The sequence below is a fragment of the Cygnus atratus genome, chromosome 2 (assembly GCF_013377495.2).
Source record: "Cygnus atratus isolate AKBS03 ecotype Queensland, Australia chromosome 2, CAtr_DNAZoo_HiC_assembly, whole genome shotgun sequence".
Classification (NCBI taxonomy): Eukaryota; Metazoa; Chordata; class Aves; order Anseriformes; family Anatidae; genus Cygnus; species Cygnus atratus.
In genome coordinates, this window is record NC_066363.1 from 92,602,049 (window position 1) to 92,629,127 (window position 27,079).

The window sequence follows — 27,079 nt, forward strand, 5'->3', positions numbered from 1 at the left end:
ATGTGGTCTTGTCCAGAGCAGAGTCCTGTCTTGGAACATGACCAAGAGCAGTTTGAAATTTCGTATCAAAAGATAAGAGCTTTTATTTATTTTAAAAACTAACAATAGATAGCCAGCTAGCTGCTTTAACACCTGACATTTCAAACCAGAACGGCTCATAAATTAAGAAAAAAAATTACTGAAAAAGTACTTTACAAAATATTAAAGATTATTGCAATAAAAACATTCCTCAAACCCTCCTTGCCACTGTGTGATGGACCTTTCAGATATTTTAAACTAGTCATAGATACATGTGAGGATATTCAGAGAGGGAGGAGCATGCTGAAAGACAGCACTTGTTGTGGTGCAGGTGCTCTGCAGTGCTCGATGCAGCAGAAGCTGTGAGACTGCATCTGGTCCATGTGCACCTTGGGATGGACAAAAGCAACTGCAAGTACAGCCATGAAAACACACCTTTATCAGACCGTGGCTGAGGTTTTGATATAACAATGACCATCTCAGAGCAATACATGGGCTGGAAGAGGTTTTAGTGCAAATAACAGGTAAATCCAATTAATACTAATTTAATTTGCACTTACCAAAAAACGTCTTCATTCACTTAACTGTGTTAGCAAAGCAACAGAGGAAATGGCAACACTTTCTTTATTCACAGATCTTTCTAAGTGTTTTACAATTTTAATAAATGTGATTGCTGTAAATGTTCCTTTTTAATTATATTCAGTATCACACTTCTTTGTAAGCATCTGAGAACAGAAGGAGAACAGAAAATAAAAATCGGTTTGATCCTGAGTTACCCATTAACAACATATTCCCAAGTTCTCTGACTATAGAAGGAACTGCAAAACATCATGAGAGGTCACTCTGTCTATACAATAATAATTCCTGGTTTGGTCTTTAAACTGCAGCACTCGCAATGGCACGCTCCTTTGCTCCACCTCCTTTTCCAGAACCCTTCAGGCACCCCCCCATAAAACCTGCAGGAGAGACACCTGCGGGTGTTGAAGCATCTTTCCACTTACAGGGAAAGGGGCTAGAGAGCCAAGGATATTTCACACAAATGTCGAAAGATTTACCCATTGACGTGCCACCTGAAGCCCCTAAAGAAGACGGCAGGCCGAAGTGGGACAACAAGTTCCAGTACATTTTGAGCTGCATCGGGTTTGCTGTTGGCTTGGGGAACGTGTGGCGGTTTCCATACTTGTGTCAGATACATGGAGGCGGTAAGACTGAAATGGGACCTTGCCAAAATATTAAACTATCATCCTAACATAACTGTACTAACGTATGATGGGCATTCAAGTTATATATTTGCATCACTCATCTATCTATTTATTTATTTATTTAAGCTATCTAACATTTTGCACCATTGGCTTACTCTTTAGCTTGGCTTTCTCTATAGACATATACTTAATTTTTAAAGGATGTGTTTCTTTAGGAAATAAAACCAAACTGATGCTAACTGATGCTACAGTTCTTACATTGCTGCTACAGTGCTGACAGGAGGAGGAAGCTGAACTTGCAGCTTATTATCTTTAGGAAAAGCAAGAAGTCCTGGGAAGGCCCCAGCGAACCAGTTTCTCCTCCCTTCTCTGACGCCTTTAGGAGGGAACTCATAATCCAAAACTGAGCAAATCTAAATCACACTTTTCAATGGCTCTGAAGCCATCTGAAATGCTCAGCTGATTTAACACAAGCACGAGAATGTGAGGTGATGCTAACACCCACCCAAGACTTTCTCTGGGCACCATTCCCGTGAAGAATTGCTTTAGAAACAGCCAATTTAGTAAATACAGATGGATCAGAAATGAGTAATTGACAGCTCACCACTTACAGCAGCTTTTGAGATGTGCCATGGTAAGCCATCTCAAGCAGAGTGCTGTAGCAAATTGTTTCAGCCCAGTTTTATTTGTTATCTTTCAATTAACTGGAGAAGTATAAAATTCAAACTGAGAGAAACTTGCAAATGGTAGAGAAAAAAAATAAATCCAAGTACGTTCTACCAAGGTATCTGCATTCCTTGGAGAATTACACATATTTGAACCAACCAAGGAACCATGGGCAGATGCTGTCTTTAGTAGCAGAAAGCATTTTAGAAAGAAGTGGCCACTTAGGGACTCCGGTGAGTAGCTGAACAAATCAAATTGAGCAAGCTGTATCGACCAAAAGAAAGCTGGCACACATAAATGGAGCACTAGGAATTAGGTGGAGATATTGCTACAGGTACTAAGAGAACTTCTATGACCACTTTTCCAAATCAAGTTGAAAAAAAAAAAATAATTGCAGAAGAGCCCCAAGAACTATTCAAGGTCAGGAAAACTTATGGTATGAGGAGTGACATAAGAGTCTAATCCATTTATTTCACGAAACTGGAAATGAATGAATACATTTATCATAGTCTGTAAATGAGGTACTATGGCACTAATTCAAATAAGGAGAGAGAAGAAGCAGTAGGTTAGGTGCCTCACAGGAGACTTAACTCTTTATGTTATTTATTTTCAAAATGTGAAAACCAGTGAAATGCTCGCAGACGACTTCCACAACCAGGTGGCTAGAAAGCCATAGCTGCAAGCACACTGTTTCTTTGTGTGCCAGTTGGAATGGCTGGAAATAGCCTGTCACTTCAGTTAACAATGCATACATTGGTGAGACGGGATAAATGCCTTTAGAGGGCCATCCCCGCAGCAGAAGTGGCATGGGGCCTGAGGGGAGGGTGTTCTTCTGGAGCAGGAGCTAAGGTCAGGCAAATGCCCTGCAGCATCTCAGATGGCCTCGGATGCCTGAGACCAGGCAGCTGATGGTGCTCACCACGTCCAGAGATGCATCTTCGGATCCCTGGATAGCCTGAAAAGCAAAGACAAAGCAACAGACAGCTCTCTGGAACAGCCAGCACTTACACAGGATTTCATTTTGAAGAACTGAATTCCATTTTTTTTCCTGATGTGCCTCAGTATTTTTTGATTCTGCTTTAAACAGTTACTGAGAGTGGAACAAAGTACAGCCTACAGCTCACTAAGCTCTAGGAAATGGATAGCAAGACTAAATTACCTGTGTTAATGACAAGCAAAAGGAAAGCAGCTTGGTTCTGTGCTAAATGCTGTGCTAAAATATTTTTGAATGATCCAGAAGATATGTTTTCTATGTGCCTTTCTTGACTGCATGAAGCCAAGAAAGAAATCTGGGTCCCTTTATACAAAGTTAAAAACTGAAATAGAGTTAGAGAACACATAAGATGGAGACAACTGACACCCTCAAATGTCCACATCCAGCATTTAGGGACAAATATTCCACAAGGAAAGAGACTGAAATGAATGAGAAGGATAAGAAGGGGCACAAAAGTTATGTGAAGAAAAGAAAGACACAGAGAAATAGAAAACCTATTTCGTTATTTCTATTTATCTTTCTATCTACTCCTTGTTAAGAAACAAAAACCATTCAGTATTAACAAATAGCATGGTAAAATTAACATAACGTAATATTTTTGTAATGTAATGAGCAATTAACCTGAATCACTCAGTGGAAAGTTTGAAACCAACATGTGGGATGACAGAGAGAAACAGCTCCTCCACACATCTCACCATGCTTCTGGGGCCATGGGCTTCATGAGGCTGCTTGAAATTGTGCTTCGGGGTTTTGTGAAAACCTCTGATATGGATTAAGTGAAGTATCAGTCTCCTGCCTGCAAAAAAATGTTCTTATGCCTTCTCATGAAGCACCAAGGGCTGCTTCCCAGTGCTGGAGGTGGGGAACTAGTTGTGGCCAGCTGGTTTCCAGCATCTTCAGACCCCATGCTCACTCCAGAAGACCACCCAACGCTGTCCTCCTGCTGAGGTTTGATCTCAGGGGTCCCCAGCATTCCTGCCTACAGACCGCTCCCACCCCAAGCAAACCATGAGTGTGAGGACAAGGAGACCCACTCTGACCTGTCCTGTGGATGACACCATGCTAAGAAAGTCTATTTGCTTCTGTATCAAGCTTCTGGACCCTGATATACCCCGCTTTTTCCACTGATAGATCTCACTAGGAGCTGCTAGGGGTGACAAAGATCCCAGAACAACTTTAAAGAAAATAAAAATGGGGAAAAGCTACAGGGACAAAGTTGAGTCATTATTTTGCAGTTTGAGCAGTCATTTTAGCAGTGAAAAACTGGTAGAAGACAGCTAGCGGTCTTGGTGACACCGTACAGCTTCTTTGCATCACTACAAACAGCAGCACAACACAGTGGTGAACAAAGCTCAACGTATGGCTGTACGGCCAACATTTAGTCACTGGATTTTAACAAAGGGCTGAGAGAGCTCAACAGCATGAAGGACTCCGTAACAAAGTGCTGACAAAATTCTCTGGGGTTTGCAAATAATTTCTCATAGACAACAGGTGTTGGAAGAATTTGAGTCACGAAGACCACCAGGAAGACAGACCTATTCGGTTTATGCATGTGTGTAACGTGGCTGCATTGTTGAAAACAAACAACTGAGATGCAAAAGCCCAGTTGATTTTCAGGGGTACTGGAGTATAAATCCTGCTTGTGCGCTTCTGGAGATGTGAGCACAGGACAGACCAGCAGCATCGTGGCTGACCATGGGTCCCAGGAGGTGTGGAGGCTCGGCGCCTGCAGCCACGGCCATGAGCACAGCAAAACCCAGTATGGAAACGGCACAGAAGGCACAGTGAAAGGCTGAATGGCTTCTGGGGTGCAGACCACGGTTTCACAACTTGTCCAGGTGATATCCAAGCAGTCAAGAGTTAGGCAATGCACTTTTCTTCATTTCTACATCTTTTAAAAAACAAGAGATAAAAATAAATGCTTGTATATTTGTCTCATGTCAGCTGTTCTCATCGGACCTCTGAACCTTATTCATCGCACATTAGTGTTACTCAGTAACTTTGATCTAATATAATATCAGTTCTGCTGACATTTATCACCTGCTTTCGTTACTGATTATTTGGGTTTATTGCCCGAGTTAAGTTAGCTATTTACTTTTCATGACTAATGGATATGAAGGTTGTTTGCCACAGTAAGTGGAGACAAACACAAAGGTTTCCAGGCAGCTGAGATTGAAAGGGTATTTCTAAATGGCCTGGTATATATTTTGTCACCTAAAGATGAGATTCAAACAAGTCATATAGCCATATATGTACATATATATATATATATACTCATATAGTCAACTGAGTATACTTTAAAAAAAACAATAACAACAACTGGTTATTCTATCTGTAACTTACCACAGTGTTGTCCTTCTGATTACAGCTGGTATATACATGCCTGTCTAACCCATGGGTAATAAAAATTATGTGCAGCGTGCCTGGGCCTACACAACAACTGGAGAATATCTTTAATGCAAAATACACTTTCTTTCTAGGAAAATAAATACACATAAGTCCTAAAGCAGACCTTCCATTTACTTCTGAGGCAATGGTTTGCAGATATTCATAACCCATGGCCTACCTGACCTCTAGCTAAAATTTGAATGACAGCTTGCTATAAAATGCAGTTGCCTGGCTCACTGCATTCTCAGAAGGAAAATAATATCTGAGAGAAATAACATATAGGCCTAGAAGATATTATAAAATAAATAAGAAAAAAAAAAAAAAAGGTGTGTTGCAAAGAGCAGAAATGTTCAGGTTTTGACAGAACAATTAATGAAATTATTACAAGCAAAATTATGAAGTAACGAAACCGCATGCCCTAGCTTTTCACTGAGGAGTTGAGCAGGATGCAGTAACAGTCCAGAAAATGAGGCTTGTTCCTGGGCTCATTAAATGGAAAGAATTATCACCATGAGGAATCATGAAATCCTGAGAAGCTAAGGGGTCTCACGAGCAAGCAGTATGGGCCAAGAAGAATAGACATGCAGAGCGAAGTAGTTGGTGCTTAGGACCCAGCATCCGTGCTGCAAACACCTGAGGGTGTTATTTTTCAGTTTCAGGCTTGATGAATTTTCAGTTTGCTACTATACCTGAACTCTTGTGGGGGAAAAAGGACAATTTTGATAATCTGCTTTCAATAGCTAATAGCTTTTTCTCTGCGTCTGAGTAAGCAGTTACCACCTCCTGCCACTTCTTGTAGGTAAAACATAAATTACCACAGGTATCTTGCCATTCAGTTCTCAGCCTTTTGGAAAAAGGCATCCATCACCTTTTCTCCTACGTACCAAGAATACCAGTGATGTGGATCTCTGACTACTTGTTGCACTGTACCATCCTATTCTGCCACTTTTCAGATTACTTCAGTCATTACAACTATTTTTTTTGCATTCTTAAATCTCTGGTCTGAACGAAAATTGTTATTCGTGTCCTGACCTTTCAAATGCTGTTGTGTCTATAGATCATTGTTTTAAGTTACTTGCATTACTTTTGCTAGCTGATCTGCAGGCACTGTCAAGAATTTCAATATTGATCATGTTGGTCACTTCCTCTAAGTTTTTTCTCCACCATTTAGGAAGTCATCATTGATATTACAACATCGAGCAAAGCTATCAGGTTTTCTTCTCCATTTCTCACTGAGGCTCAACAATTTCTGCAGCTGGTACATCTGGATTAGCAGATCACCTGGCCTGTACTTTAAACTGCTTTAACATCTCCACTAGTCAGGTCCATTGCTTTCTCTTTCTAAGGTGTGACGAAACCAGTTTGGTGGTGTCATTCTGCTTTGCTGGCTGCCATGATTCAGTTTTAGATGGCTCTCCATCACCAGCCCCTTTGCCATTCTGCTCGCTGGTGCAGCCACAAGGTTTTCCCCAACTCTCAACAGGCTCTCTAGTAGTTCATGCTCTTCTCTTCCAGATTGTTCCATGTAGGTGATATACAAAGATCATCCCCATCAATTATCATTTTCCAGGCAGAGGGCTGATTATGGTTAAGTAACAGCTTTTCTGATCTGATTTGCCTCTAAATTGATATGGAGTACATTGAAAATACTTTTTGCTGGAAGTACTTCAGTGATTTAATGGGAAATTAAAAGGTTGATGGGTCCCCAAGGCATTGCTGAGGTCAGGCTCTAGAAACACTAAGTGTGTCTACAGTGCACTGGAATTTTTCTTTTCTCCTGCAATGACTGTAGAGCTGTCCCCACTCTAAGGGCTCTTCTCAGCAATGATACTGAGCATGACACACATTTGTGCTCCTATTCGCTTTGGACATTACTGTAAATGGAACCAACTTACCAATATGTCAAGTCTACTGAATTTCTGCTGTACCTGTGTTACACATGAAACGTGCTGGTATGTTTTTGCTGTGCCCGTGTTTGAATGATGAGCTCTGTTTTGTGACACCAGCACAATTCTTCATTCTGCTTCTTGGATTTCTCCTTGCCTTTCCTACAGTTAGATTTCCCACGGCATCTTTTGAAAATGTATTTAAATTCTGTCTTTTGGCACACTCTCCCCTATCAATTAAATAGACCCCCTGACTATACAGTGCTGGTGGGTTCCTACTCACCATTACTTATCTACTACCTTTCCCATACCCTTTTGCTTTATGTCAGTAGGGAATTTTACTCTGGAGAAGTGCAAGCTTCAAGTGCTTGAGCAGATTGTCTATTTTTTCCTGCCTATTCCCTTTTTGCCTAAAAATACTGCAAGCAAATGAATAAAGAACTGAACGTGAACTGAGCCTCTACACTATTAGCCATTTATTTGACTTTGGTTTGAGAAAGATTAGCTCTATTTCTTGCTATCCCTGTCTTCTGCCATCTTGTGATATTTGCAGGTAGCATACTTTTTACATTGAGATTTTATTTTTCATTGGAGCAAAATATGACATTATGCTGTAAATATAACTAGAGATGCATACAAACCAGCACAAAGTAAACAGGCTTATATCAGCAGAATATTTAAATGTGCTCTGCTGTCAGTTGGCAAACAGAGAATGAGAGAGAGATAACACGGGGCAGTTTGCACTCATTATTACACAATTATTTCCAGGTAGATATGAAACGGGAGATAGGTCCCTTGTGGAATGGCCTGCTAGGAAGGGCTCAGCATCTCCTGGATTGCCTTAGGTGGTAAAACACTTACATGAACTAACTGTTGTGGTGCTTACCTCCCTCTGTGAATCTCCTCTTAGGGGACTTTGTAATTGCTCTTAGGAGCAGCTTCCTCCAAGCAGTGGGACTACTGAGCAGGGCTTCCAGGCATCCAAAGTGGGAATCTTATGTACTGGAAATCAACTCCAATGCTTCTTTTTCAAATCTGCTTCTTAGGGGTTAAAAACATGTAAGGAAAACAGATCATAGAGACTTTTATTTCCTATTTCCACCTATGGCAAATTAAGAGCAGTCTCTCATTTAGAGAAGCATTATTTATCCCCCCACCCCACGCATTTCTTGATAAAGAACTAAACTATTAAAAAAACAACACCAAACCTTGCCTGGGAGTTGCATACAGTGACTGCAATTACCTAGCAATAGGTAGCAAAGTTATTGCAATTCCTAGCCCTAAGTGATTCAATTTATAAGCCCAGCCTTTCTAAACAGCCAGTGATTGCAAAACAGAGGCAGTTCCTGGAAGAGCAGAAATCCTTGCTAGCTGCGTGACTTCCTTCTCCTGGCCAAAGACTGAGTGGAGAGGTGAATTGCTCTGCTCTCAGCACCAGGGTTGTGGTGATGGCATAACAAGGCACAGAACTGCTGACAAAGTGATGAAGTGGCACAGAGTTGGCCTGAGCTGGTAGGAGAGTTGGAAGGGGCGGAGGCAGCATTTCTGTCTTTGTTTCCCCAAAGAAAAGACATTTTGTGGGCACGGTTGTAGCTGGCCATGCCAATAAACTTCCATCTGTTAGACCATTTTGACTGAAGTGGGCAGAAGGTTTAAACATACTTGATGAAATTTCACTTGGTCTCATGAAAATCAGTGTCCGTGTAAAGTTACGTTGGGGAGGAAAGATCTTGTACGAAGACAATGGAACAGTGTGACACCTGCATATCTTGAGCTGTAGTAAGTGTTAATGTTGTGCAAGGGCCAGCCATAAAACATTTTCAATTTTTAAAGTTTCCAGTTGCATACTCCCCATCTTGTACATCTGCTGCTATCCCTGCAACAAAAGAAAAGGAAATGGATGAAAGGGCGAGGCTCTGTAGAGCTTCTGTGTTAATGAGATGTCAGAGTGCCTGAGGGGAAGCATTTTTAGGACTAAGAGTCCCAGCCCTCCCTCCGCCATCTCTCCCAACAAAACAGCCTACAGACAAGTTACCCAACAGGCTTCCCCAGCAATGCTGCTTCTCTCAACACTTCTTAAAAGGACTTTGTTACCATCATGAAGTAGAGGAGATAACAGTGATTTGAGTGAGATGCAGATAACAGTGTGGTTCAATTGCTCTTAATTATCTTTTCAGGGGCATTCCTGATCCCATACTTCATCGCGCTTATCTTTGAAGGAATCCCACTGCTGCATCTCGAACTCGCCCTAGGACAGTGCCTGAGGAAAGGCAGCATCAGTGCCTGGAGTGCCATCTCACCTTATCTTGGAGGAGTTGGTAGGTCTCTCAGGGTCCGGGCTGAAGGAACCACAGCACTGATTTCCTACAGACCTGTCTCTGTTGCCCATTAGAAAATCACTCACGTCAGGTGTTATTCCAGGCACACGTGAGCCATAAATGCAAACCTTATAACCTTTGCTGTGGAAAGCACAGCAATCAGAGCCTTCTCTGAGACATAAGTAATAAGGAAAAACTCACTGGTTCATTAAATGAATCAGCAAATTAAGTGAACTAGGCATGCTCCCACAATGCTGAGGAGCCCGTTGTGTCCCTGTGGTGTCTGAGGTGTCGAGTGAGGTGTTAAAGCTGCCTGTGCAAGGATCAGTATGGGCTGTGGGGCTGACCCATCACGAGCTCTGCCAGCCAACACTGGCCCATTCATACCACATCTGGGAGCTTTCATGGCAGCTGCCTATGCATGGTGCTTCTTGCTCCTGCCTCAGAGTCCCTCCAGAAGTCCGTCTCGTCCTTCCAGGAAGGGTTGGACTGGAGGGGAGTTGGACACACAGACAGACAAGAAATCAGGAAAAGGAGTCTGACGTTTCCTAAGCCCAACGCAAATGCCTGAAAACGGGATCAGTAGTGACAGCTATGCCTGTGGGTGTGTGTGGGAGGAGAAGGGGTGGGTAAGAGGGCAACCAGGAAGAAACACCAAGCAGCAGGGTGGTGCCTCCAGCTAGACACATCTCCTACAGCTAGGCATGTCCATCCTCCCTCTGCAAAAATGCAAGCAAGTATAATCTGTAGCGTTGATATTCTTCCTTCCTTATTGTAGGAGAGAAGCTACCAGGTTATGGCGTATATGCATATAATATGGGACAAAAGAGTGCCCTCATGCTATGAAACTTCAGTCTGTTTTGGTCTGCTATTAAAGTTCTGCCATGTTCTAGAAAATACTGATATCTTTTGTAGGAACTGGGGCAACTTTAAACCCAGCATTTCAGCAAAAGGGACCACCACAGGAAACTAATTTCTGGTTCATCTTGCTTTCATGACAGAGACTAGCAGCATTGTCTGTTTAAGCCTCACATACATGCCCCTATTCCTGTGCTAGTTGTTAGGTTTCTGGTAATCGGGAGCCAGCAGCCCAGTGCCCACCGCCTTCAGAGCAAAGTGTTGTTGAGGCGTGACTGGATTAAAACCCTGAGCAGCTTTGACTTCACAGCAAGAAATCAAACCTTGTGTGATCCTTTCCAAGATGAATTTTCCTATGTTTTCCCCAAATCTGAAGCTGCTTTCAGAAGCGGGCTGGCACCAAGGAGTCAGGAGGGGTGTCCTCCCAGAGGGCTCCATAGCTCAGGCACCCCAAATGTCTGATCCCAACAGGCCCCTCTTCTTAAAGAAGGCACTTGTTTCTCATATTTTTGATTAGAAAACCTTAATGGAGTCAGAGAAAACTCATTCCCCCCCACCCCCCCAATAGCTGGAAGTGACCCCAGCAGACCTCAACAACCTCAGCAGTTGTCCCTGAGGCAGCTCAAGGAGATGAACGAGAAAGGCACGCATTTGTGGGGCCTAGAAGGTCTCTGCTCTTGGTGCTCCCACAGCCCTGCTCTTGGCATTTCTCACCTGCTTGCCTAGATAGCTGCTTGCTGGCACAAAGTCCTCAAGAAGGGTAAAAGGCTGAGCACAAGGCAGGACAAGGACAAAGCAGGGGAGCACCGGCCTTCTTGGAGCAGGGCTGGTGAAGCGGGGGGACTGTGCACCAGAGTTTGGCTACTGAGGACACAAATGGCTCTTCTCTGTGAAAATCTCTGGGGTTAAAAAATACAAATAAATCTTGAGAAATTAGGAGATGTGAGTTTCTAAGAGCAAGTGCTGTGTCTGGTAACTTCTTCCAAAGTTTTTCTAAGCTGAGATCTTGTGTCTTCTGCAGGGGTTGGTTCGTGGATGGTTTCGGTTCTGGTGAGCTTGTACTACAACACCGTTTTAACCTGGGTGATGTGGTATTTCATAAACTCCTTCCAGGACCCCCTGCCTTGGAGTGTCTGTCCTCTAAATGAAAACAGAACAGGTAACTGCTGCTTCAGGCACCCCTGCCAGCACCAGGAGGATCACAAACATCAGAGCCCGGGGACTAACAGGGGGAAAAGGGAAGCTTTGTGTGTTTTTTGTGCTTGCACTATGATACAGGGACCAGATTGAAAGAGCGTCCTGTGCTTTCCAACCAGGAAGAAACAGTCCTTGTGACCATCACCATAAACTACATATCAAGACATGAGATTGCAGACATAATTATGAATCAAATTTATGACTACATCTTTCAGTAATTGCTTTAGGTGAGACTTAACTTTCCATTAGGTGGTGATGCATTGGTCATGACATAACAAGCCAGAAAGTCCACCACCCTTTTGATTTCAAAATAGGAAACTAAATAAGTGTTAAGAAAAAAAGGAGCAAATAAATACAAACTTTTGAGGTGGCAGGGAAAACATTTAAAGACAGTTTGGATGCTCAGACTAGATACACATTACCCATTACAAAGAACATTAGTAAGACCTAAGAAAGTGTACCTGAACAGGATAAAGACAGTTCATTGTTCTTTAAAATTACTTTTCAGCTTTTTTTTTTTGAGTGACATTTCTTTATCAATATTACATTTAATTATTATTATTATTATTATTTTCTTTTTTAACCTCATGACTAAGAATTTTACCATGTCTGCTTCCAGGGTTTCTTTTGCTCCTCCAAAAGCACTGGTGGCTCTGCACCTCACAGTTAGGTGATGGGGGCTGCAGGGGGCTCCCTCCTTCTGCTCGGGCACCACTCCACAAACCTCTCCCAGTGAGAAGCTGGTTTACCTCTTTCCTCTAGCTGAAGACACTCGAATTAACATCTCCTACATAAATCTTGGGAGAAAAAAGGAAAGACATGAGTGAGTGATACAAGGAGGATAAAAAACTAGTTTTTCCTGACTAAAGCACAACAAAGTCTTGAGGGGGCAGACACCTAGTTTCTTATACCTACTTACTTTGTTTAAAGGCCATTTAGCAGAGCAGAAAGTGAAACAAATAATCCTATAATCACTGTTGAGATGGCCGAGATGGCCAGGTATGAACAGTATGGAATGTTTCTCTGCTGCAACCACAGTGAAAGGAATTGAGCAGCTCTGCTTGACTGCAACCTTATGATTGCCACCTTGTGCATTTGTGTACGTTCAGATTTTCACTGGGGAAGGTGGTTGTTTCAGAAGGGAGTGAAAGGTCACCAGGAAAGGGAGAAATGGAGCTGTTTGAGAGCTTGATTAAAAATGCTGGCATCTCAGACAACATGAAAAAATTCAAATCAGATGGGGGAATTGTTCCTTGTAGCTTTAGGATTATCTTAAAATACTTTATCATGCCTAGCTCTGGAATTAAAACAAGAGAATATGGGAGGTTTCCTGCAGCCACTTACCTTGTTCAACCGTCTAAACTTGCTATCAGCAAATGCAGCAGCAGGCTATAGCCTGCTATAGCCAAAATGCAGTTGTCTACTTTTTTAATCGCTCTCCTGACCGCACACATGTTCCTGTCCCTTCCTAGTCATGACATGACGACTGACTTACCTTCATTGCACGCAGAATGAGCCGTCCTCCCTGCAGCATGGGTATCATGGCTGGAGAGCAGCAAAGCGCTGTGCATGAGCTCTGCTCAGTGCATCAGATAACCCCAGCAGGAGCAAATAGCCTAAGCTAACAGGACTTGCAATTGGCAAAGGAGGGGAAAAAAAACCACAATGCTATGCTAAACTTGCATGCAAAACAGCAGCCTGAGGAGGAGACACTGCAAGAAAATGAGCATGCTGTCCTCAGCAGAGGAAGAACTGCACTTCAAGTCTCACCAGGCAGAGAGGAGAAGCAGCTCCCGTAGTCCTGCTGCGCACTGGACCTCTTGGTTATGGGCTTGGTACCAGTGCTGGCTCTGTGCTGTGTAATCCCTGCTTCTGGAGATGCACAAGGATGCTTTGAGCTCTCCAGACATGCGATTGGCTAGGTGCAAAAACAGAAGCTGCAGCATCTGGAGGGCTCAAAGAAACAGCCCTGCCACTCTCTGCTGCTGTAAACCATTGCCTCTTATTAGACAGTGAGCGGGCAAAATATTACCACATTTCAACTTCTATTCTTATGCATGCCACATTTTTTTCCAGGGCTCAATGAAGAATGTTACGAAAGTACCGCAGTCAATTATTTTTGGTACAGGAAAACTCTGAACATAACACCTGACATCGCTGAGAGCGGCACGTTACAGTGGTGGCTTGTTTTGTGCTTAGCAGCTTGCTGGGCAATTGTGTACCTCTGCACCATCCGAGGAATTGAAACCACAGGAAAGGTAGGGAAGGGACAGAGAGAAGCAAGCAATGCAGGGCGTTATTCTGCACTCTGGATGTTGTTCTCCAGTTACTGAATTTCACCGCTGTGTGCCACTTCAGCCCCATTTCAGTGTGCTGATGGTCCAGCAAGACCACAACAGCAGCACAGATTTGTGCTCATCTCCTTTTCCTTTGCAAATGTTTCTACCCTACCAGTCTCCCCTCACAGTATTAAGAGCAAATGTATTTTTAATTAAAGTATGGTTTAATAAATTATCATTAAATTATTAACTAAAAGAACTAAAAGTAATTAATAACTATTTTAAAAATTTCAGTGTTTAGCTGTAGCACCCAATATTGTTAGGATGGTGTGTTGCAAAAACTTAAATAGATCTATTAATGTAATTGTCAGTAACTTTCTCTTATTTCTCGCTTTCTGACTAGGCTATTTATGTAACAGCAATATTTCCTTACCTTGTCCTAACTATATTCCTTATTCATGGACTCACTCTACCAGGAGCCACTGAAGGGCTAGCTTACCTCTTCACCCCTGATGTAAGTATTACCACTAGAGTCAGAAACATTACTATTCCTTTTTTTCCTCAACACACGAAATACCAAGAGTTCCAGAAATGCTTGGAGAAGCAAGAGACAGCACACAGCATTAACCACCTACAGGTATTAATCCTCTCTAGAGATTGCAAAACACAGATCAGCGTAGCCTGCAACAGGAACACAGGCTTTAAGAGCAACATAAGCCAAGAAGCCCAGAGATCCATTACTTGCCTGCCTGAAAAGGGTCAACAGCAAGAGAAAGCTCAGACATGACACCTCTTTTATCCCTCCCCCTGCAAGCCCAGTGACATGGGCATCCATCTGAATACTGTCAGAGCCCAGGAAGGACAGCCTAGGTCTTTGCAGGAGATAAGGACACGCACTTGCATTTTTGTAGGGCTCAGACAGGGCAACAAATGCTTTCTTACAGCTGAGTAATCTAACAATACAAGGTAACACCACCACAGTTCTGTGTTCACACACTTCATGTGTACACACACCTCCAGCTGAAAGCCTCTTTGCTTCAGTGCACTGTCTGAATGAAGAAAGCAGATCTGGACACCACAGCTAGAGTAGGGCTTGGCATTTTTGGCATTTGGTCTCAGCCCAGCTGTCAAGTTTCTCTAGAAGATCTCAGACGTCTTCGGGACTTAGGATCATTACCCAGTGAATGTAATGCAAAAACTAGATTTGTCTGCATTCAATGCAAGAATGACAAAGCCTGAAGGTATTCACAGTGCTGAGGAGGAACAGATCATCAAAGAAGAGTCAGATGGTTTTGTAGACTGAAGTCAGAATCAAAATCTGACTGCAATCAACCTGCAGTTATCGACTAGCCTATTTAAGGAAGCAGTTCCCAGGAACATCCTTGAAGAGCCATCTGAAGATGCTTTTGGAGATGGAACTACATTCTTGTCTACAAACATGGGAAAACTGATGCAACAGCCTGGTAAGTGATAGCTACCGTGTGTGGTTATTGCATAGAAGGCTATAATGTAAGACAGAGGGGTTGCTCTATTAAACTAACACAACTGTTATGGAAGATTTTGACACTTCAAGGATTGCAAAAAGACAGTAAGAATACAACTACTACATTTTTTTTCTTCTCCTTGCTCACAGCTGTAGTACCAGTATTGCCTTTTCTGTTGTTTATTTAATGTTAGCTTATTAACTACTCCCACCACTGGCATCAGTAAAGATAATAACAGGTAAATTCCTTGTTGCACTGCTCCACAGGGGATGTCCCACAGTGGGTTGTACAGGGGGGAACTGCTCTTCTGTTCCTGCCCTTTTGCAGGAAGCTTGTAATGCTTTAGCAAAGTAAAGTCCTCTCTAGAAGACTGTAATCTCTAAAGGATAAAAACCTTCTGCCTCAACCATCCTTTTTTTTTTTTCTCTATTATTTTTTTTACTTCCTTCACTTATCAAAAGCAGTTTTTTTTTCCAATTTTGCAGCGCAGCAGAAATTATACCTGCTCTGTAATAGCCACCACATCCACTCTCTGGTAACTGTTACACATCACTGTTGTTTTAGAAAATCTGTGAAAGAAAGCAATACCTAGTGCTAAAAGTCACATCTTAGCCAGTTTTGAATTGAGGAACAGCTAAATTAATTATTATTTTTTTTCAAATATTGTATGAGTTCATTCACTTTCTAAGTTTGTGGTTTTAGTTCCCATTAGCAGATCTCACAAATAATAACTACATGCATATGGATCAACACAGCAGGCTGTGGTTTTATTTTCATGCAGAAATACATAGTTGGCTTTTTGCTATCTAACACTTTCACTCCCTAACTTCTAGAACAAGTAATGAGTATTTCTTGCCATTGACTTTCAGGCATGAAGAAGTCTGATGGTTTACTTACACCCTCTAAATCCTTGGCTGCTTGGCAAGTGAAGCAGACAATGAAACAAAAAAGATACTGAAGTTATGCTCACAAGCCCTTGAAGGGAAAGCAACAACACAGCATCTGGAACAGAGACTTTTGGAAAGGTTCTTGGAGGGAGGGAAAAAAAACAAACCTCACAGAAAAAGGATCCCATCAAGTCTTTACAGGATTCAGCTTCTGTGGTTATCCATGTCAGCTCAGGAGCACAAACGCCTCCTTTCCAGCTTCTTTCACGTCTGAAAGATTTTCAGGGATTATGAATATCTGGAGGTTCCTTGGCAGTCAATGCTTCCTTTCCTCGTTACTCAGTGTTCACTTGTTAACATTCCGATTTTGTGTCTTTATCCTCACGTTTCTAGCTTCAGCACACTTTGTCTTCTGACAGCATGCTTACAAAACCTATGTGGCATATTACTGAAAATATAAAGTAACTTTTATGTCCATAATTAGTTGCTTAAGTTCAGGTAACAGCTTCGCTATGTTGTGCTTAAGTAGAATGGTACTTCTCAACTTACTGCACATGCTGTATTTACAAGGGGCTTTTCTAGGAGGTCTCAACACGCCCCCCCCAAAGCAAAGGTAGGCCTAATGATAATGGCCAGCAATGTTCAGGCACGTGTACATTAGTACAATGAGCTGGACACATTATTTGGCACTTGCCTGTCCACAGTTTCTTTAAACTCTGGGGTTCAGTAGTACTTTCCATACTTTCCAGTGTTAGTTAATGCATTGCATCTAGCACAAAACTAAACTACCTCCAAACTCACATACCCTAAGTCCCTAATCAGGAAGCCAGATTTGTAACAGCTGCATCTATCCGCACTGACCACTGACCATAATCAAACTGTCCAGGCCAGGTAGCAACACAAATATTTTGTTTCTGCACGGCAATAGCAATCTGCTTCTGCATGAGGTCCTACCAGCGAGCATTGGAGGGTTTGGTTAAAATCTTCCAAAATATATGTCCAAAATAGTCTGTTTACCCAAGCTGAAGCATTTCAGCTGGTAATGGTCACACATACCTGCTTATTATACAGTGTTGTACAAAACTTAATACCAGTTCTCCTGCACGCTTCTGGAGAAAGTATCTGCAGCACCGGCATTCGCTGCATCTATCCAAATTGAGGTGAATGCATTGTTCTCATTCTTCAAGCTCAGACCAGCTTTAGAGAAACCCAAAACATTACTAACTTTTTTTGGGGCACACTCTTATCTTTACATGTGATAGTGGTCATCTGCAGGATCAACAGCCCAGACATGCAGACACAACACAGAAAGCATGTCGTTCAGTCTGGACATCTAGGGTGACAATTTGACTGATCAGTGCTCAGAGTGACATAAAGCGAAGTGAAACGCTTGACAGCCCAGGTATTACTTTTGGGGCAACTGATTTTTAAAACACTCATTCTTAGCTAATTCTGTTTTCTCTTCCCACTTCTTGCTAATGGATTGGAAAGTAATTGACCTTATAAAGTATGAACTTGGTGCTACTTAGCCAACTGCAGGAAGAGTTTATTCAAAACATTCAACATTTTCTGCATTACTAATCTCATCTTTTTTTTTTAGACTGATGTTAATATTGAAATTTCTTACTCACGATACTTATTTAAAATAGAATACTATTCTCTGTAACTCAACAATCATGGATTTTTCTCAGTTAGCTTCCTCTATCACATCTCTTCGTAAATCAAAATCCAAATTTCCCTATATCAATTTCTCCTTTTTCCTATGCTGTCCTGTTGCTTTTTAATGCTGTTTTCACAGTACTTTGGATTTAAGATGTTCACTGTGGAATCAATTTGCTGCAAAGCAATGAAGATTAAGTATTAGTTTGTACAGTTTTAGGAAGATAACATTCTTAAACTATAAGATACCCAGTATGTGTTTTAACAAAAAGAAATACACTGAGGAAAAATGTAATGTACTGTTCCTATTGTGTGCCTATTGCCTGTCACATAGAAACATTTATATTATCAGACAGAAGAGACATACAGTTATTTTAATGACAATTTTAAAATGAAAGTTTCTATAATTAGTACATTCCTTTAAATAGACCAAATTATGTCTTCAAAAACACCTGCTCTACTGACATATTTTGTACTACTTCCCATTTGCAGCGTCGTTAGATTGCAACACAACTGACAATTTCACACACGTGAAACAGGAGACCAGTTATGACTGCAGTGAGAAAAAAAAATAATTCAAACTAAATGCATGCATTTATTCCATTTATTTCAGCTGAATGTTCTGAAAAATCCCCGTGTATGGCTTGATGCAGCCACCCAGATCTTCTTCTCTCTCTCTTTGGCTTTTGGAGGGCTTATTGCGTTCTCAAGCTACAATCCGCCAAAGTAAGTAGAACTGCAACCTTTACAAGTTGGTTAAATTCTTGCTGCATTTCGTGCATTTTTCTAAAATTTTTGAAACTTTTTCTTTGGTATATTTCTAAGGGATCTTAGTATCTGCTGCCTTCCCAAAAGGCCAAATTAGATTTTTTTTTCCTCCCTGGGTAAAAGAAAAAAAAAAAAAAAAGGAAAAATCTAAAAAGAGCCATTTTCAAAAACGACGTTTGTAGAAACGTGAGAGAATAATAAGTTTTAGAGATCTATTTCACCAGTTACAACAGATTTTTTTCTTATGCTCAGCAAATACCTTCTGTATAGATTAACAATTTGTACTGTAGACTAAAAATATAGAACTATTTTCTATATTATGGGGGAGGAAGGGTAAATTCTGCCTATTTAAGCCATGTTGTTTGTTTGAATTCTGTTTCTAGAAATGACTGTGAAAAGGATGCTGTGACAGTAGCAATTGTGAACAGCTTGACATCCCTCTATGCTTCCATCCCAGTCTTTTCTGTTTTGGGGTTTAAAGCAACCACGGGCTATTGGGACTGCTTGGACAGGTGAGAAACTTCCATTTCCAGTGCTATGCTGTGGTTTCAACACCTAAACAGATAAAGCATTACTTGAAAACATGCATTTAGAGAGTTTTTTTTTTTTTCTCAGTGAAAACGAAAAGCATCTGTATGGAGACATGGAAAAATATAAAGCGTCAAGGCACTGTGGCAAGAATGATCAGGGGTGGCATTTGTAAGAAGTAAAAAAAAAAAAAAGTAGAATACATTGGAATTAGTGTATATAACAACACTAATTAAGGATCATCTCAGACTAGCATTAGAAGTAGTTAAAAACCACCTTTTTCTATTCCACAGGATTCAGTAAGTTATTAAACACAAGTGGTGGAAATGGTTTTGACATATCATAAAATAAAAATACATTTTAGATACTACATCTGCATGAGGTACTCAGAGTTTGTATCTGCAGGAAAGAATTAATGAATATTTTCTCCTAATTTATTACTATTATGATTACTACTATTTTCAATATGGATCTCTATATTTACATACAGATCCATATTTAATATTTTTCTTTTGTTATAAATAAAAGCGCCGAAAGTAAACACAACTTTCTATTAACATCTGAATGCATGTCACAGCATTTCCATGCGTTGGCTTCTCTGGCAGGAATATTATCAGTATCATCAATGAATTTGATCTTCCAGAACAAAGCATCATGCGACAGAACTATACAGACTGGATTACGTTCCTGAATTCATCATATCCAGAAAAAATTGCTGGACTCAAACTGAAAAGCTGTGACCTTCAAGAATTTCTTGATCAGGTACTACAATTGCTTCCAACAAAATAACCCCTAAAAAATTAGGATTGGTGTCTTTCTTTTTCTTACTAGTACTTGTACTTTACTTGTAATGAATATATGCCATATAATCATGAAAAAAAATAGAAATGTCAAATTTCAACACTGCTGTAGGACAACGTGAATCCAAAGCTATCTGGCATAGCATTCAACATAATATATTATTATCACAGAACTAGTCTTCAAAGGTCCTCCTACCTGAAGCATACTCAATGGACACTGAATTCAGTTCTACTTTGGGTCAGGGGAATAAGCAGAACAGAGAAAATATCTAGTTGAAAGATTATAGAAAAAGGATGCTGAATGGAAGTTTGCTAAATCCATATTTGGCAATTAAGGTATCAAAACTCTGTTAAAATACTGTTTGCCTTTGATCACATATATGACCACCAGGAAGGTATCTTATCCGTCTTCTGTCTTCTTTTCCAAATTCCTATTCCCTCTTGTGTTCTCCCCTTTAGTTTTCCACTCTCTACACAGGATCTGAAGATGTTTTTATTCAGTTTTGTTTTAAATACACAATAACAAAAATACATCATGATCCTCTCCTTCCCTTCTCAACCATCCTAAAGCTCTCTCTCTGTCACTAACGCAGCTGTTTCTTCTGCTTTCTTCTCCAATCTCATTCCATTTGTTCCAGTAATCCCATCCAGTGCTGTAGCTATCATTTACTATTCACACATTTGCATTCTCTTGTTACAAATCCTTACCAAAGATTAGGGCTGTTTGGAGGACAGAGTAAGACAGGAGCTTGAGGAGAAAAAATTCTTAGGACAAAAGCATGCACGTGTTAGAGTATGTTAATGCACAACATCCTTAACACACAATTACGGTGAAATAGTATATTTTACTTATGGAGAAGTCCAAAGAAGGCATTCCAGCCCTGACCTGACCCAGTTACAGTTTTGTCTGTCTTCCTCTGATTACACCCTTTATGATTTAGTCTTTATCATAAAGACTATCACCCTGTAGACTTAGAGATATTTTACTTCCAAAATATAGTAACATTAGCATTTTTTACTGCTTAGATTTAAACATCCTTGCCCTGAATTCAAAGAAATTTGCTTTTTTTTTTTTTTGTCATGGCAATGGTGGATTGTTTTGTATTCAAAAATTTTTCAACTTTTTCACTGCTAGAGCAGCAGTAAGATTTATTTGCATCTTTTTTATTTCCAGCAGCTATTCCACCATAGATTTTTTAAAAAAATTATTTAAGATGGCCTTAGCAAAACAATCGCTATTTCTGCGAATACTCACAGATGTTTCTCTTCTCTGAACCCACCTCTAAAGTTCTGCTCTATGATTGTCTATTCGTCTCTGATAGACTATTTAAAATTAAAATGGGGCTCTTCATTTCCACCCTCACCCCCACAAACGCTCCCCACAACTGCTATCCTCAAGTGTTGACTGTCATATACATAGCTCCCCCAAGCCCGACCAGCATCCTTGATTCCAGGGAAGGACACGATATAAGAGGTGACAAAGTTAAAAAAGCTTCACCATTCCCACTGATTTTACACAACTTTTTGATTGTCAAATATGGTATTTGTATATAGTCTGGTATAAATATTTTTTTTTCAATTTATTTATTTATTTCTGGCCTTAGGAGGCCACCTTTAGAAACACATTTATTAGCTGTACAGCTTAATGGGGTTTACTGCCTAGAAACAATCACCCTGATTATCTCATCTAGCACAAACCCTAAAAGCAGTAGCACTCCCAGTTATTCCTGCTGTAAGTAAAAGAGTGGTACTTGAATTAGTCCATGTATCTTGGGAAATCATGCTAACTGAAATTCTGGTCTTGAGGTTCAGAAGGGAAGATACAAAGAGTGCATTATAACTCTATGCCTCAAGCTACATTTAGGCATGTATAATGTGTTTATTTATTTATTTTTTACTTGTGAATTCTGCAGAGTGTATCAGGATCTGGCCTGGCTTTCATTGTGTTCACTCAAGCCATCATCCTAATGCCAGGCTCACAGGCCTGGGCCATCCTGTTTTTCATAATGTTGTTCAGCTTGGGCCTTTCTTCCATGTTTGGAAACATCGAGGGAGTCTTCACACCTCTTCTAGAGCTTCAGATTATATCTAAATCAATACCTAAAGAGCTTTTATCTGGTAAGGTATTTGCTTCGCTTTGTTCAAAGGAGGCGGCTTCTGCACAGAGGCACAACTGACCAACTGTTTAATAAATATCATAAAGGGATTAAGAATTTGCAATATTAACTTAGCTATTGTACAGCGCTGGGAAAGGTAGTGGATTGTATTTGCAGAAGATAAGCACACAGATGAGGTAGCAGTTATGGCAGAAGTCACCAGCTGCCAGTAGGGTATTGCCCTTGTCATCGTTGTCCTTAGTTTGCAAGAGCTGTTTCAGTCTGAGTGCGCTCGTTAAATTGCAAGGTCTAGAGTCCAGTTCGCTCAGAGCTGTTGCAAACATCAGGAAGAGCCCTGTCTCCACTGAGGCCTTTGGCACTTAAACAAATCACTTTAAGGCAGCAAATTGCATCAACCATTTGTGCATGAACTTAGCACGTACCATGTTGTCGTAGCTGTGCGATAGGTCACTCACCCCTACTTCATTCAGGGTTGTGCTGCTGCTAAGTTTCACATTTACGGTGAACACATCAGAGCAGAAACCAAGGAATAAGTGCTTAATGTCCTGTCTGCACACCAAAGGTGGAATCTTTTCAACCAGAGACACTCACCAAATCCAATCCACTCCTGAGTTGAACATGTTTATTTTGGCTTTCTTGTCTGGAATGTAAAAGCCTATGCTAGCAAATGGAAACAGAAGAGAAGAACAGGAGAGATCCTGCCGTGAAATTGGTCTAGACAAATTTTGGTGGTTTCAAGTAATGGATTAACGCTTCTGGTAACATATCATTTTAAATTCATATGTGGAATATTGCTGTCATTCCTTTACTACGGCCTTCCTGTGGCATCTAAATTACATCCTTCTCACTCTGCAAATTTTTATGTAAAAACAAATCTATTCACAACTTGATGAGGTAACCATTCCATTCGGAAACTGATCTTTGAATTGTGAGCTTTCTGGAGCCAATTTTATGCCACATTGAACCAAAGCCCATCTCAGAGTTAGATGCCCTTAATAACACAGCACACGGACATGGACACCTACTTCCTCTCCTTTTTCTCTGAATTACCCCCAATACCACATCTTCTCTAGAGGGGAACTGACTGTATTGCAGTCCAGTGAAGCCTAAACCATACAGTTACACCTTGGGACATAAGGGGGTCCACTCTCTTAGCTCTGGACCCTTACCCATCTCAGGACCCCGCTGCCCGTGCAGACCAATGGCTGCATGGAAATGAGGGCACTTGAAGCTCACTACATAAGTCAATAGGCGGCACTCAAAAATTAACACAGGGCAAGGCACAGACCACCTGCTTGGACCTCAAACAAGTTAAGGATGTTTCAAGTCACAGGGGTGCCTTTGGCCACCACACGGGAAAACGGAGTTTGGGAAGTGGTATCAGCTAGCTCCATACAGGAAGAGAGAATAAAAATCACTAGAGCAAGAGCAAAAATAATTTAGAACTAAAATATTCTTACTAAGTTTGGTTCTCCAGTAACAAAGATGCCTTTTTTTCCTTCAGGTATAATATGCCTAGTTTCCTTCCTTATTGCTCTCTGTTTTACGCTGAGTTCAGGGAGTTACTGGATCGACATTTTTGACCGCTATGCAGGCTCACTACCTCTTCTAGTCATCGCTTTCTTTGAAGTGATTGGGGTTGTGTATGTCTATAAAATTAAAAGGTAAGTTGGAAACATGGACTTTTTCTCATAGGAGGCGTTCTCCTCTCAATCCATCCGTGTTACGTAGAGATACACAATACTGACATTTCTGCAGCACGTACCAGTTCTGTGAATATCCTTACCATTCTTTGCTTCAAGTCTCTTATATTTGTAAAATAAAAGGGATGCTGCTCTCTGCTTAGCACTTCTGGAAGGCAGAATCCTAATCTTAGAGCTGGAAAGTCAACAGCCATAGCGGAGTTTCATTGTCTTTCAAATATCCTCCACATATATGAAATTAAAGTGTTCAGCCAGCATGTTGAGAATCTCCTTAGACATGAAGACAGATTAAATTCACTCTGTAGTTTAAAATCCTTCCTGCATACTTCATAATTGTAAATGCCAGAAACCTTTTCTCATTTTGATTGAGATTAAACCCATCTTCTCTAACCAGAATCGTTCCAGTCCAGAAATTTCCTCAGTTCTCAACAAATATCAGGTGGTGTAGGTTTTTGTTTTCTTTTTCCCCTATTTTCTCGGGCACTCGTTGGGACTTTACCTTGGCCTTTGCAATTTTTGCTCTGGCACAGCGATCGCGAATGTGCTGATTTTTTTGTGGATCAGTTTGTATGTTGTATAGATACTGAACTCAAGTTTGATCAGTGCTGTTGCATTTCAGGGTTTTGGTATCATTTCAACTTCAGTTTTACCAGAGGCTATGGTTTTAAATATAAGAAAAATCCTCCTCAATTACAGCTAGAATTCCTGCATTGTTTTCAAGATCCATTGTTAAGATCCTTGGAGCATTTCCCACGTGACTTAACCAGTTTCACACATTCCTATGGCTGCACATGCAGCTATCTTCAATCTTACATGGTGCAGAAGTAACAATAAAATCTGGTTTCACAGACTGAGTTTCACAGCACCTGTATTTTCTCTGTTGTGCTAGTATATGCACGCTTTTTCCTTCTTTGCTATTATGGGATAGGCGCATAGTTAATTCACGTTTTTCTAAACTCAAAAGAGAATTTATAAAATCTCCAGTTTTAAAAAAATGCCACCGTAATTACTATTCTGGATTATGAAACTCCTTCGAAGTTGGTAGATACAGGCTATCATGTTGTAACAAACTACCAAACCTGGAACCATGTATTTACTGCCCATTCTGTTTACAAATCTAAGAGGTATATATTTGTACATTGACCAGATCTTTTATAACCACCACTACACATTGCAGAAGAACCTGGCTCAAGTTGCAATAACTTTGTCCGTCAACTGATTGATTTATCTGGTGCTGGTTAATTCAGGCTTTTTTCTAACAAACTATGTTTATCCCCTTGGCAATTTTGCCTTTTTTTTTTTTAAAGGTCTGAATAGTTCTACAGAGCTGCTATAATAAGTTCATCACTTTTTTGTGCTCGCAAGCCTTAAACTAGGCACTCAGGTAATGTAAACTCACATAGTTACATTCATCTCTGTTAAGAATCAAAGAAGCCCTACTTTATTGATATTATTAACACCAACAGCAGGTTATTAAAGAGGGGTATGGAATAGAAAAGATTCAGGGAGCTGTACTGTGTGTTTAAAGCTTATAGGAAAAACACAAAAAGTGAAATTGCTACCACTTAGCTCTGACATCTTCATAAATGTGCCTCCTCTTTAAAGGTTCAGTGAAGATGTGAAATGGATGACTGGACGAAAACTAAACCTCTACTGGCAGATCACATGGAGGTTTATTAGCCCTCTGCTCCTGGTAATTGTCTTTGTGGCCTTTGTTACTCTCCAAATACAGAAGCCACCAACGTACACAGCTTGGAACCCTAAACATGTACGTTCCCAAATATTTGAAACTTTTAACAGAAAAAAGAGCTACATATTCTTCTCCCCTACCAGATTCTTTAAAATCATTGCTGGTACTAATTACCTACATAATGTAGTCTGAAGTGAGGAAATGCTCAGAGTGAGAAGGCTGCAGCATGCACAGAGATTATGAGGTTACAAATACTAAAACGGCTTTCCTGTTAACAAAGGCCTCTTTCCGTGAAATCCTGTGTCACCACACTCCATGTTTCTTATAGATGTGGGTAATGCAGAGGACTGTTGAAGTGAAATGTCTCTCAGAGACTCCACAGCTACATTGGGTTCAGAGGCAGTACATGTGTATGAGCACAGCTTCAGAGATGCATAACATATACTGGGAATAAAAACATTTCCCCAGGAGACCTAACAGGTCTCTGGGGGCACTGATGAATACACTGATGAATACTGATGAAGACTGTGCAGCTTTGACAGGGACAGAGGCAGTGGTCCAAGAACAGCGTTGGTTAATTCAGCACCAAGGACATGATGATGATGAGAACTTTCAATCTGGATGGGGCCAACTCATGTCACTTGCAGGTTTTTGCATTCCTCTCAAATACATCTTGGGCAGGGGGTAGAAGACTGATTCTGGCCTTAAACTGCACATAGATTGCAGTCACCCTCAGAGCAAGGCATAAACCTTCATAATATGAATACATGCATAGACTGGAATAAGCTCAGATCTTAATCGAGGGAGGGTGCAAATTAAAAAAAAACAAATTACAGCTATGTTTAGACTCATGAGAAGGGTATCCAGAGTACATGGCCACTGAATGGTAGTGTAAAGCAAGAATAAAACTTCTGCTATCCTTAATATAACAACACAAGAAAATGCATATGGAAATCATAGCAAAATAAGTGCTCCTACTTTTTTTTTTTAATTTTAATATATATTTTTTTTAAATCTCCATAGGAAGATTTCCCTGTGAAGGAGGAGAAAGCCTATCCACCTTGGGTACAGGCCATCTGTGTGCTGTTAGCTGTCCTTCCTTGCATATTTGTACCTCTGGTAGCACTCTTCCAGCTGGTCAAACAAATGTGGAGAAGCAAGGACCCAAGCTTTCTACCACCAGAAGTGTTTTCATGTCAGGAGGTTAACAGAAACTTTTCTCATCAAAAAAATAAAAAAACCATTGCACCTGTCTGTAAGTAAAGACAGCAGCCTTTGTCAGACATGATTAGATGTAGCGCTAAACCGTGTTAGTTGAGTGATACATGTAGTTCTGCTTACAGCCACTCATTAGCACTCTATAAACAGTGCTCCTATTTGCTTTATTTTCAACCAATTTCACACTTATATTAGTACTGTCCCACCCACATGGTGCCCCGAATCCTACCTACCAAGTACAGTCCCCATAGCTTTAATTTTTTCATGTATTATCAACTTCACATCTCTGTCCAGCCAGATTTTAAACCTGGAAAGCCTGCCAGTTATTGCAAGTGTCCTGTCTTCCTTCACTTCCCTTGTAAACAGACAGACTGTTCCTTATGATCAGCAACATAAAAATTAAAACACAAGAAACTACA

General features: G+C 40.7%; 1 protein-coding gene across 1 annotated transcript; it reads left to right on the forward strand.

The window, feature by feature from the left end:
• Window positions 1–1,057: 1,057 nt before the first annotated feature.
• LOC118249963 (sodium-dependent neutral amino acid transporter B(0)AT3-like) lies at window positions 1,058–26,705 on the forward strand. The gene is made up of 12 exons (XM_035550498.1): window positions 1,058–1,220; window positions 9,332–9,472; window positions 11,352–11,489; window positions 13,604–13,785; window positions 14,210–14,320; window positions 18,450–18,562; window positions 18,988–19,116; window positions 19,738–19,894; window positions 21,846–22,050; window positions 23,554–23,713; window positions 25,358–25,520; window positions 26,466–26,705. Exons 1-12 carry the CDS (start codon window positions 1,058–1,060, stop codon window positions 26,703–26,705), a joined length of 1,902 nt encoding a protein of 633 aa, XP_035406391.1.
• Window positions 26,706–27,079: the final 374 nt, after the last annotated feature.